This window comes from Aedes aegypti, chromosome 3 (genome assembly GCF_002204515.2).
Source record: "Aedes aegypti strain LVP_AGWG chromosome 3, AaegL5.0 Primary Assembly, whole genome shotgun sequence".
Classification (NCBI taxonomy): domain Eukaryota; kingdom Metazoa; phylum Arthropoda; class Insecta; order Diptera; family Culicidae; genus Aedes; species Aedes aegypti.
Window position 1 is genome coordinate 3551006 of NC_035109.1, and position 13032 is coordinate 3564037.

Genomic DNA, 13032 nt, shown 5'->3' on the forward strand with positions numbered 1-13032 from the left:
TCTTGGTTTTGAAATTCCAATTTCACTCCTGTATAGAGAATTTTTATTTTACTTTCAAACTGTGCGGCATAATCAAATGCAAACGCATTCAGTTCCCGATGGTTAGTGCCTGTGCTTTAACTGTTCATAAGTCGCAAGGTGGAACTTTCCCCGAGGTCGTGTACGACTATGACAAAAGCCAGGATCAGCAATTGGTATATGTTGGTTTGTCGCGGGTTACTTCACTGCAAGGACTATTTTTGACAAACTCTACCAATTCTTCCCAGTTCCATCACGCCAAAGGCAGCAATTCCAAGGGTTGACTTGAGGAATGAGCTGCAGCGCTTAGGCAATCATCGATTAGTGACGCTTTGAGACGAACTGCGTGAAATACTGGATCATAACGGCCAAGCCTGCATATTGATGAGTATCAATGTACAGAGCCTAAATGCTCATGCAATGGATATTGCTACAGACCAAAGCACTGGACCGATTCAATCGATTATCACGATCGAAGCACCCGAGCTATCAAACATCTAATCTACTAGAGGAGTTTGGTGAACTACAGCTGGAGCCAGAAACCGATCACCCAACCAAGCAACACAAGGAAGCAACGACCAAACAAACAAATTCAATCATCTGGCATTATTCCTGGAACACCATACACTGGTTCTCGAAACCACAGAACGACAAATGGTTCTTTTCAGGACTACCAAAATGAGTTTAAAAAGAGTTAACTTCTGAAAACTTCATCCGATCAATAACAACACAAAACTAGTACACTTACAAATTCATGCACATGACAAATCAAATTATTAATCATCGTAGTTCTACGTCAACCCCGCGGTAATGTAATAGACATTACCCACCCCAATTTTTTTTGGTAGGAAAAGCAGGCCATTATGTTGTGCATCTTATCAATGAAAAGTTGATTGATTTGCAACGGAATCGCAAAATAGAACATTTTTCTACAGTAATTTTGGGTTGCCCTTAGCAACGGGTGTTTTGCAATTTTCATGGCTCTTTGCCTACAGCAGCGATGGGCGTGAGTTTCACTGGCTTCACTGACTGTGATTGGCTTTGTTTGGCTACTGTAGAGTGAATTTCAGATTTTTTCCCAACCCTGGACTGTCCTACCCAGGTGTTTTTGTGCGTAGTACATGTCCTACCTATGCTCATATATTTTGAAGGCAGAACCTATCCTGCCCATTTTCTTTGGTGATCGTTTCAATGAATGAAAAACGCCAACATTGTAGAGAAACAATTTACCGGTAAATGGTCTTTCCAAGTAATGGGTTTTTCGGTAAATGATTCATTCCGGTAAATGGTTTTCCGGTAAATAGTCTTCCGGTAAATTGCACTCCGTATCCGGACTTGGTCGAGTCTAGTACACGACACTGAAGACGACCTTACAGTTAAGGTCGAAATACGCGTATTTGTCAAAAGATACAAACTATAGTGGAATTAAATGGTATAGTATTAAATTCGGTTTTTATCTACATATTATTTATCTTGATTTGAGTCGCTCTTCGTCTTTGACAAGTTTGCCAATATTTGCTGAAGATTTTCATTCATCATATAAATATTTTTTTAGGCTAAAACGGGTCAATTATGTCTAAAACGAATGGCACACTCAGATTTTCGGAAGATGCACTCTAGTCATGAGAGATAAAGATGCATAACAATATATTGTATATATTAAAATATTAACAATCTATTGTATTTATTAAAATTGAAGTCATGTATGGAGTGTTGTGAAAAAAAACATTCTGTCGTTGTTTATGTAACATGAATGAGGTAAGGATCTGGGAAAGGCACTTTTGGAAGAAGAATCTCCTGAGGAATTCCTGGTAGCATTGCAGGAGTAATCACATTGGTAATATCAGAAAAAAATACCTGGAATAAGGGTGTACTGAAAAATTGCCTAAAGGTTTTTGTATAACAATAACAGAATGAATTTCTGAATAAATTCAAGAAAACTAATCCTGTAGAAACTTCAGAAAAACTCGAATAATTCTTGCAGCAGTCCTTACAGAGAACTTTTCGAGTTTTTTTTAATATGGAAACTGGAGAAATTTCTCAAAGATCTCGTAAGAAATATTGAACTGTTCTGATTTGATTATATTTTAAAAGAAATTTTTTGAAGATTTCTAAAAGCAATCCTAAAAGTTGGATTCCTAGAACCGGATGTCCGGATTTCTAAAAATGATGTTTTGAGGGTATTCCACCAGCAAGTGACCAGTTAATCAAGATTAAAGGAATGTCTGATTCTCTAAATTAACCTTTTTGAAATTTTTTGTATCTCTTTTGTTTTTTTTTTTCATCACTTTAACCATTTTAATTTCTTAACGCCCTGAATGTGATGAGTCAGCGAGCGAAAAATTACTCTTCTTTTCAGTAGTTTAATTTCATACAATTTCTAATCTCAAATTTACAGGTACGCATGCACAGTCTGTTCGCACGTCTCCCGCAGTAAGGATGCCTTGAGGAAACACGTGTCATATCGTCACCCGGGAACGCCAAGCCCATGCGATCCAGATACAAAACGAAAGCGTTCTAAGGCTAATCTCGGACAAATGATCAAACAGGAAATGCTCAACGACCAGAGCCCCATGAGTCACATGATCAAGCAGGAGTTCCTGTCCGATCAATCTAATCAATTACAGCTCCAACAACAGCAGCAACAACACCACACCAGCCAACTTTTGGCAAATCTGACTTCCCAGGGTAACTCAATAGTTTCGATTCCGACCTTCCTGCAGCAGGCCGCCTCCATGCAATCCGCATTCTCCCCCAAATCTCTGCTATTCAATTCGTCTTCGATTCCTACATCGCTGGCATCTTCCTTGGCCACACCACCATTGCCCGATGTGCTTAATCAGCCCAAAGACCTTAGCCATCCGACTCCTTTGCCGGAAAGTGCTAACGGCTCACCGTCACCGACCATCCCGGAATGTGCAGCCAAAGCAAATATCGGATCGCCCGAAAACATGGACGAAGGTCAAACATCGATTACCGAAGAACCCACAGCTCCAATTGCTGGAACTGCGCCATAAATGGCCTCCTAGTCAATGTTCTTCTATCGAGGTGTTTTGAAAAAGTATAACAGAGGTCTGAAGGCCCAGAACGTTGATGAACGCATGTATGAAAATGTTGCCAGTTCTTCTGAATTATTATGTTCAACATATGAAAACATCTCACTTCTCAATAGATTTTCAAAAGGCAGAGGTTTTCAAACGTTTTTTGATTGTATCTACATTCACCATGAACATAAATAGACAGACTTGTGGAATTAGGTAGAACTGAAAACATGAAACTGGCAACATTTATGTATGCATGTGATATTTGGAATGGTATCTGGTAACGCTATTGCAAAAAGATTGAAACGCAATATAGGATAAAGAATCGGTTTTATGCATAGATTTGCCAAGAACCGACAAAATGCAGAACCACATTTATAAAAGACATTAAATAAATTTAAGTAGGTAAGTTATTTACACACAAAAAAGAACAAATAGCCAAATCCCCTATGGAAATCCTTTTGTTTTCTATTTTCTATTTTTTGATTTTGTATCTACTTCCCTAGCTGTGATAGTCGATCGAAAAGTATTGACTTTTCCGAACAACAACTTCAAAGCAGTTACTACCAATTTTAACTTTCTTTTAATCCGAGTCATTTGCATAACAATTATAACAAAATTTTGCTCAATCAAATAGACAAAAATCACCCAACTATCTTTTTCCTCAGCCCCCTTTGTATTATAATTTAGTTTAACACTGAAATACCTGTTCTAGACAAACCTGTAAAAGACACTCAAACAAAACTGTCCCTATTATTTCTTCGACTAAGCAACTTGTGCCTTGAATGAAATTGTATGATCTTCGTGCATCAGTGCCTTTTTCACCGCGAGTAACGCAGAAGAGATAAAACTATTCTACTTATTTATAAGCCAAAGAAAAACGTTAATCTAAGCTGAATAAACACAACAATAAATAATTTAAAAAAAAAGATGTGAAACATGAAAAAGACAATACCAAGTAGGAACATTTGAGTCTACGATTTTTTTAGTTGTTTCTTATGTTTTAAGCGATTGTTAAGAAAAACATTTTTCTTTTATGTGAAGGCCGAAAAGACCGAACACGCTCCTCCGGCAACGATTGATGAGCTATTAGACAATTAAAATGTTACCACCACACTGTTTCTATTACTTACTCGTTAGTGAAACTAACCATAATGGAATGCAATATTTTTTAAAACTGTACTTAATTTAATGATGACACATTTGACTATATGTGTAATATTAATCTCAAGCGGTTTACTCTGTAAGGAATGTTTTGTTTTCATAGAACCATTGTAATTTGAACGAACCACAAAATATATGTAATAATAAACTTTATCAGAAGATTTGCCATTTTCAGAGACAATGATTTATTGATTCAGAAAGAAAGTTCATTCGGGTAGACCTTTTAGGGCGTAGGCTCATGAAAAAAGCGGAAATAATCTATCAAATCTCGCGATTAACGGCTGTCTAGCGTTATCCAAGAATGGGCTTCGTGGCCATGCGGTTAGTGTTTCCAAGCATCTAGCCGCATCGAATCAATCGGTATGATATGTATGGGTTGTTGAAATAAAACGACAAAACAAGGCTATTCGCTCCACACCGCAGGCTACTGACTGATATTGCTACCACGTCATCACCTCTCTTTTATTCAATGTCTGGGTAAAGATATCTACAATTCATTCACTTAAAATACTACCTCTACAATTCTTTCCCATAGACATCTCCAGTGCAGGGTGTGTGATGTACTTGCTCTCCAACACTCCTCCTCATCACACAACCTTCAAGCCGTCATCTGCCATTCGAGCTCTCTTGTCCACTAAGCTCCTCCTGGCACCGAGCTCCAACTACTGAACTCCTCCTAGTCGAGCTTCTCCTGGCTATCTGCACCATCGTCCTCTTGGTCAACCGCGCCGTTCTCCAAGCTCCTCCTGACTCGAGTTCCTCTAGCTTTTCCAAGCTCGTCGTCCGATCAGCCAGCATCCGCACCTTCAGCCTCGTTCTCAGCATCTTGGCCTCCAACTCTTGGAAACCTCGTCCAAGCCACCTCCCGTCCAGGCTCTACCTCCTCACTGAGATTCTGCCTCCTCGTCTAGGCCATGTCTCCTCGTCCAGATGCTTCCTCGTGGTCCCTCATTGAAGCCGCCTCAGCGTCCTCCAGGCGTTCCTGGGCCCATAACCTGTTGAAATAAAACGACTAACAAAACATAAGGCTATTCGCTCCACACCGCAGGCTACTGACTGATATTGCTACCACCTCTCTTTTATTCAAAGATATCTACAATTCATTCACTTAAAATACTACCTCTACAATTCTTACCCATAGACATCTCCACTGCAGGGTGTGTGATGTACCTGCTCTCCAACATGGGTTCGATTCCCGCTTCAGCATTAACGTGTCGGTGTCTTTTTTAAGTTTAGTATAGTTTTGTATCAAATTCCGAACATTCTTCTTCTTCTTCTTGGCATTAACGTCCCCACTGGGACATAGCCGGCTTCTCAGTTTAGTATTCTTATGAGCACTTCCACAGTTAGTAACTGAGAGCTTTCTTTGCCAAAGTTGCCATTTTCGCATTCGTATATTGTCACACCGCCACCGAACCGGATCGCGCCAGTGAGACTCGTGACGCGCCTCAACTCGCCGCATTTTGAAATCAGTTTTTTAGTGTGGCGCTGCATTCTTACAATTTTTTATGAACACAGCGCACTTTTCACATATTTTCTGCGACGTTCAGGGCCCGAGAAAACAATAATTTTTAATAAGTGTTGGTCTTGATTTCTACCGGATGCATAATATCGTGTGGCAGGTACGATGATATGATACTCTATGCCCAGGGAAGTCAAGGAAATTTCCTTTACGAAAAGATCCTGGACCGACCGGGAATCGAACCCTGACACCTTCAGCATGGCGTTGCTTTGTAGTCGCGGACTTTAACCACTCGGCTAAGGAAGGTCCGAACACTAAAGTTTTATATATAGATTTCGTTGAAACATTATATGAAATTTTCAATTAAATACGCCAATAAAAATATCTAGGAAAGAACGATTATTTGCAACTCAACTTCAATTTGTTTAACGATGAGTCAAGTTCTATTAGTTGTAACAATTTGGATTTCAAATTAAAGAAAAACACTATCAAGCAATTTGATTGACTATTTCAGGCTGATTTTACCTCGCGTGAATAAACGTTAGTTTTGACCAGCATTGACACAAATTTTCTCACTGTTCGCTAAAGTGCAGTAAAAATGTGTCATTTATTTGTTTCCAATTACAGCAGCGATTCGCTGGTTGGAACATGACTGTCTTCCATCTAGCGAATCCGACCCGTTAGTTGGAACAACTGACAGCTGGTGAAAATGCCCCAGACTACCGCATCTGGAGAGTGGATCCCCAAGTAACCAATAAGCCGTAAAAATCAGCACCAAATCAGTTCTATAGTCGATTTAAAGGCATGACCAACAGGGCCAATTGGAACTATATCGTGATTAAGGGCCGCTCAAAAGCCACTTTTGGCGAATTATTCGGCCGATAAACGGCCTACTCGTTCCGAGTCCCTGAAGTGAGAAATGTCAAAAAATTTATAGCACGTGGGCGGAGGAAATAGAAAAAAAAGGAAAAAAAAATTGTTTATGAGCCTCTGTACGTGCCATAAATTCTTTTGTTCTTTTGACTTTTACTGTGCGCCGTGTGTTGGTGCTATCACGCTCTCGCTCACGGGCAACTTGAAAACAGGGCGCACAGTAAAAGTCAAATGTTTTATAGCATGCATAGGCTCATCTCATGTACCTTTCTTTCTATTTCTGTCTCATCCAAGTTGTTTTTTTGTTGATTGACTGCGGCTCGATCTAATAATGTTCTCCCATCTCGTACTATTACTAGATGATTTCGGCAACTTTCCTATCTGCTCCATTGATGCTTTTCTGATTTGCCCTGCTCAGCATTGTATATAAAGCAAAACATCGTGGATGCTGATGGCATAAATTGCATGTAATTTAACCAGATTTAACCTGGACAATTTATTGCTACATTTTGGCGAAAACGAAAACAAAAGTCTTAAAAACAAAGTGAAAAGAATTATAAATTTGAGAAGCCTCCTGGAAAACCCCCTGGGCGCATTAAAAATCAATGTATTTCATGTTTCCCGGAATCACAATCCTGATCGCAATCAGTGCAATCTGGACGGTCTCTGGAACGATAGAAAAGCGTGAGTTTCAGATTTTCTCGTTCGATGCAGTAGAATTACTAACCAGGAGCCCCGTTGTTCCAGAGATCATCCGGATTGCCTAGAATTATTATCAGGATCACGGCACCACACCTAACACGTATTTTTTTTAATCATTCCTAGTAACAATCCTCTTGCTATTCGATACCAATTCATTCTGCACAAATTGCATCATCGTTTGTGATTTGTTTTGAACGAAGCCAAATTTGATTTGGGTGGCATAAACGTCATGTACACTAGCCTCTTAACAGCATTGGAAGCCGTTGTATACTGTTTGCAGGCACAGGACTTACAAGCACTGTGGTATAGCGTTATATACCCATATACGGCTTGTTTCAGTGCTCAAAGGTCACAGTGTCTAAAAGCACTTGAAAAAATTAAATAAAGCCTGTTGGCACTGAAAATCTGTAACGCGTCCCATATACCGCTTATAACAGTGCTTAATGGTTACCTGGGTCGCCACGAAACGCACATATACATACACATTTATTCTATAGTGGTTTTAACGCCCGATGGTATGGGTGACCTAGTGTAGATGTAGTTGTGAACCTTAGAGGAAAACAATATGCACTCAGTCTCGAAAAACACCCAGAATCCGTGTATAAATTTTTCAAATTGGGTAATATTTCCATATGCATTTTGATGAGTCTGGAAAGCGTGTGCAAGTTTCTTTGAGGAAAACAAAAACAAACTGTGTATGACGAGCGTATGCTAGTCTACGTGTGTTCAAATGTCACTAAGCTCTATATATGGAGACTTTAATGCGACGGTACTCAGACATCAAAGTCAGTTTGACATCTTCTCTTGACAAGTGCTTTTTAGTTGGATTTTTTCCAACCAGCGAAAATCCAACTATCGAGTCATTCCTGTTGTAATTTGGACCAGTCTAGTTTATGTTTGCGATGTTTATCATCATTGCCTTGCGCCAACCCTGTGATTCGTATGTATGTTGTTTGTTGTTTATGTTGTAAATATTAGTAATAAACCGACCGCCGCGACGAGCAAACGCACTTTGTTGTGTCCTAGTGTTCTTCCCGTACGCGTACCGAAATTCCCCCGGTGGTTTTGTCGGTACCACTGTGTACCTGGTGGGTCTCCGTGGTCAAAGACTTCCCACAGGTTATGGGCGATGTGGGGTATTTAGAGGTGTGGGCGAACATCGAATTAGTATTTGTGAATATATCAGTTTTGAAGTGGTAGTTGTGCAATGCCAACTTCGGCGAGCCGAAAGTTCACGAAGTAACCGAAGATGACGTCACGTTGAGAAAGCTGCGAACAAAATTTTTCGCAGCCTTGTCGTCACCATCAGCTGATCGTTTTGTTTACATCTTTTTCGTGACTAATACAAGCAAACACATACTAAGAGCCGGACCTGTTATATATGACATTGGGTTATGGGCCCAGTGTAGTGGAAGAAGCGGTGAATTTGCTTCGGAACAGTCGCGGTGTGAAATTGTTTCGCGAACGATTCTCCTGTGTGATGCCGGTCGGTGGGAGCCAATCGTTTAATTGCGCTCGTTTTGGCTTGTGGTCGAGCTGCTGCTGTGTGAAGAAAACAGCTGCGACCGGGACTGTGAAAGTGGTGTTTGGTGTCGTCGTTATACGTCTGGTAGGAAGTCTAGAGTGACGCGCAAAGTGCCGGTTAGACTGCACACCATTTTGTCCCGCAGCCGAAGAAAAGTGAACATTGCCATTTTGTGCCGCGAAAAGTTGCCGTAGCCGTGGTGGTGATCGATTGAAATCGAACAGTAACTCTGTGTGGTGTATCGCCGGCGCGTGTGTATTGTACGGCGGGTACGTTCGATAGTGTTGTTGGCTGTACCTTCGTGAGTACAGTGTGCGCCAACAGAAAATCGAAGAAATTTGAAATGGCTGAGAAAATGTTTATCGCCCGTTTGGATAATCGAAATTATCAAACGTGGAAGGTGAAGATCGAAATGTTGTTGATCAGTGTCGATCTGTGGCATACGGTTTCGGAAGAAAAACCGATGCCAGTGACTGCGGCGTGGTCGAGAGAAGATCAAAAGGCGAGGGCCTTGATCATTCTGAACATCGAGGACAATCAGTTAGCCTTAGTGAAGGACGCTAAATCAGCTGTCGAAGTGTGGGATAAGCTGAAGAAGTACCACGAAAAGGCTACGGTGACGTCGCGAGTGTCGCTTCTAAAGAAGCTCTGTAGTTTCAACTACGAAGAAGGTGCGGACATGGAGAAGCACCTGTTCACGATCGAAGAGTTGTTCGATCGGCTGTCGTGTGCGGGGCAGAAGCTCGAGAGTTCGCTGCAAGTGGCGATGGTGTATCGCAGTCTGCCGGAATCGTACAACGGGTTGGTGACGGCTTTGGAAAGCCGGCCAGATGACGACCAGACTCTGGAATTCGTGAAGCAGCGGCTGATGGACGAGTACCACCGACGGATGGAGAAGCGAGAAGTGTCCGGTGAGCGCAGTGACCATGCGCTGAAAGCGAATAACGAGGGCAGAGGAAAAAGAAGACAGCGAGTGTGCTACTACTGCCGGAAACCAGGCCACTTCCGGAGAGATTGCCGACTACTACGTGAACGTGAAGAAAAAGTACCGGAAGTGAAGAAAACGGTGAAGAAAAATCCCGGAATCTGTTTTGGTGTTGGCGGACAGCGGAAGCGGAACAGCTGGTACGTGGACAGTGGCTGTTCGAGCCACATGACCAGTGACCGCGAGTTCTTCAGCAAAATTAACGATAGCGTGAAGGTCGAGGTGAACTTGGCGGATGGCTCAGTAATCAAATCTACCGGTGTAGGAGAAGGCTTCCTGAAGTGCGTCACTGACAACGGGGAAGTGAATGAAGTTGTGGTGAAAGACGTGCTGTACGTTCCGGAGCTGGACTGTGGATTGCTTTCAGTCCGGAAGCTGGCACAGAAGGGACTGAGTGTGAACTTTGTGAAGTCCAAGTGCCAAATAGTGAGTTCCAGCAGGAAAGTGCAAGCAGTAGCGGATCTTCGTGGAGAGCTGTACACTTTAGAAGTTGTGGAGAGCAACAACCGCCGGAAAACTGCAGCTGGGCATCCCGTTGAGGAGGAGTGCTGTGAACAAGAAGAATTTTATGACTGTTTTGACGAGGGAAACCGATGCTAAGTGGACATCGTGTATAGACTGTAAACTCTTTGTGATCTTTGTGACTTTGTGGTATACTTGACGAAGCAGGAGTGTTTGGTGCAAGAGGAGGAACTTTGTGTAGACTGTGTTGTCCAATGAGAACTGTTTAAGACTTTGTGTAACTGTGCAGACAAGTGATGAATACATCGAGGAGGAGTGTTGTAATTTGGACCAGTCTAGTTTATGTTTGCGATGTTTATCATCATTGCCTTGCGCCAACCCTGTGATTCGTATGTATGTTGTTTGTTGTTTATGTTGTAAATATTAGTAATAAACCGACCGCCGCGACGAGCAAACGCACTTTGTTGTGTCCTAGTGTTCTTCCCGTACGCGTACCGAAATTCCCCCGGTGGTTTTGTCGGTACCACTGTGTACCTGGTGGGTCTCCGTGGTCAAAGACTTCCCACAATTCCATGTAGTGGACCCCCAACGAGCGAATCCCCGCACTGTATAATCTTACGCCAGTTGAATAAAAGCTGAACTACATTCTTATAAAAGGATTCTAAAGTTAAAATATAATGTTGAAGTTGAAATATAATGTTGCTTTACAATTTCTCAAAATTCAGGTAAGCTATGCCTAAACAAAGGTTGCGCATGAGAATAATTGAAATGTTATTGAACATGATGTTGAACCAAAGTCCCATAATGGTTTTTGTTAAATGAGTGATTGTTGGATTGTTGGATATGTAGTTCAAGATCATAATATCTACACTCAGAAATAAAAATAGTCACAGAATTACTAAAGTTTATGCATTAATGACTATTTTCTATCTGCCTCTCTTTCATTCTGCTGGGATTTTTTACACTTACTATCATTTCGACTGGGTTGAAGCTTAGCGATGCTTCAACCCAGGCGAATAGGGTTCTAAAATGTTTAACGAAAAATCATGATTTTATTTAATAACACGAAAGAGCATGTTAGGGCTCATTCATTTATTTCATAACGCTGAAAATAACCATTTTTGACACCCACCCAGCCCTTCGTTACGCTTTTTTTATGAATATTCTACAAATTTTGTATGAGCCGTAACATCGTGAGGACACCCACCCACCCCCATCAGCGTTATGAAATTTGTGAATAAGCCCTTACTGCAACTACTTAAGCAATTTTTCCCGCTAAGATATTGGCTATATCACATTTAAACTTCAATTTAAAAATTTGGTCCGTGAATGAACATTGACACTTTTGATCATATTTGACGTTCGCTTAGTCGACAAAAACACCACAGGGCTTTTAGTTTTAACACTGGGGTTGTTCCTATCCAGGGTGGGTGTACGGCTGTCAACTACAAACAAAGCACGCCTAACAATCATCTCTCGGGCGGGCCGTCCCAAACTGCATCATTTCTCACGCGGGCCGACCCAAACAGCACAGGTCGAAACACGGGCCACGCCAGACAGCAAATGCTGATGCATTTCAACACTCAAACAGCGGGATACCTAGCAGCGTTGTGAGCCAAACGAATACACCCACAAAACATGAACGGTAGGTGAACCTCGTTGCGTATACCCCTCCCCCCCTTGTTCCTATCTAACATTTTGGAAGGGACAAGGAAAATAAAATACATTCAAAATTTAAGTTTAAGGCAAGGGTTGTGACAAAATCTAAAGAAACATAGAAAAATGTTTTTGAACTTGAACAAACAAAAAACATTAAAAAAAAAATGAGTAAACATGTGTTTTTGATCTAAACTTAAGCGTTTGGCAGTGAAATTGGGACAGGGTTTTAGGATCCTATTGACAATTAGAAATGGAATTCCCTGCAGGATGAAAGAGAGGCAGATAGAAAATAGTCATAAATTACTAAAATTTAGTTATTCTTTGACTACAAGTGTTTCTGAGTGTAGCTCACAGGAGAAAACCGAATATACTAGTTAGTGAAAGATATATTATTGCAATTTTAGAGATAACTTTCCATTCTACGGTTGAACAGAAAGCTACCGCAGCTATCACATTACTGATTTTCACAAAGCATCATCGACCGGCACCGATGATACCTTGGAAACCACGCAAATGACTGTTGTTTTCTGTTGTTTCTACCAGCTGTGGACTCTACTAGCATACTTTGATTAGATGGTTTCGTTCAATGATTCAATGATTTTAAAGCCAGTGGTAGAACTTTGACAGCTGCGGTGGCAACCACAGAACGGAAAACTTTCAAAATAACCGTAATATTTTCATAATGTTATATTTTATACCTTATGCCAAGCTTATCCGCGTTTTATTTTTTGAAATGATATTTTTTGGCGTTACACGCTGTGAACTAGATTATCGAATTTGCCTTATGCAAGGTGGAACGGTTATTGCAATACGAACGCTATATGTATCGTTTTAGCATCAACTCAGGTGGTGTACGCACGGGCCTAACGATCGCAAGGTCCTTGGTTCGATTCCAGGTTGTCGCGAGAACTTTTTTGTTTTCAAAGTTTGGTTTCATAAGGCAAAGCTATGAACTTCAACCCGATTTATTGTAGCGAATTTTCATAAGTGGTTCCTATGCACTTCGATAGTCCGTTTGCCTGAGCGTATGAATGAAATTTACTTAATAATATTATACAAAGCGTTTTCGATTATGCGGACGATGCATACCACCCTTTTTGCAGTCAAATCGATAATGGCGATAATGGCTGCAGTTTTTTCT

At 41.1% G+C, this 13032-nt stretch overlaps 1 protein-coding gene across 3 annotated transcripts in view; it reads left to right on the forward strand.

Moving 5' to 3' along the window:
• The window catches only part of LOC5575370 (protein abrupt), a 110416-nt gene extending 106017 nt beyond the window's left edge, over positions 1 to 4399 (forward strand). For all 3 annotated transcript variants that reach the window (XM_021850358.1, XM_021850359.1, XM_021850357.1), the window contains one exon: positions 2417 to 4399. In XM_021850358.1, coding sequence (XP_021706050.1) covers positions 2417 to 3035 — 619 coding nt within the window. In that variant the 3' untranslated portion in view covers positions 3036 to 4399. The remainder of the gene's footprint in view (positions 1 to 2416) is intronic.
• Positions 4400 to 13032: the final 8633 nt, after the last annotated feature.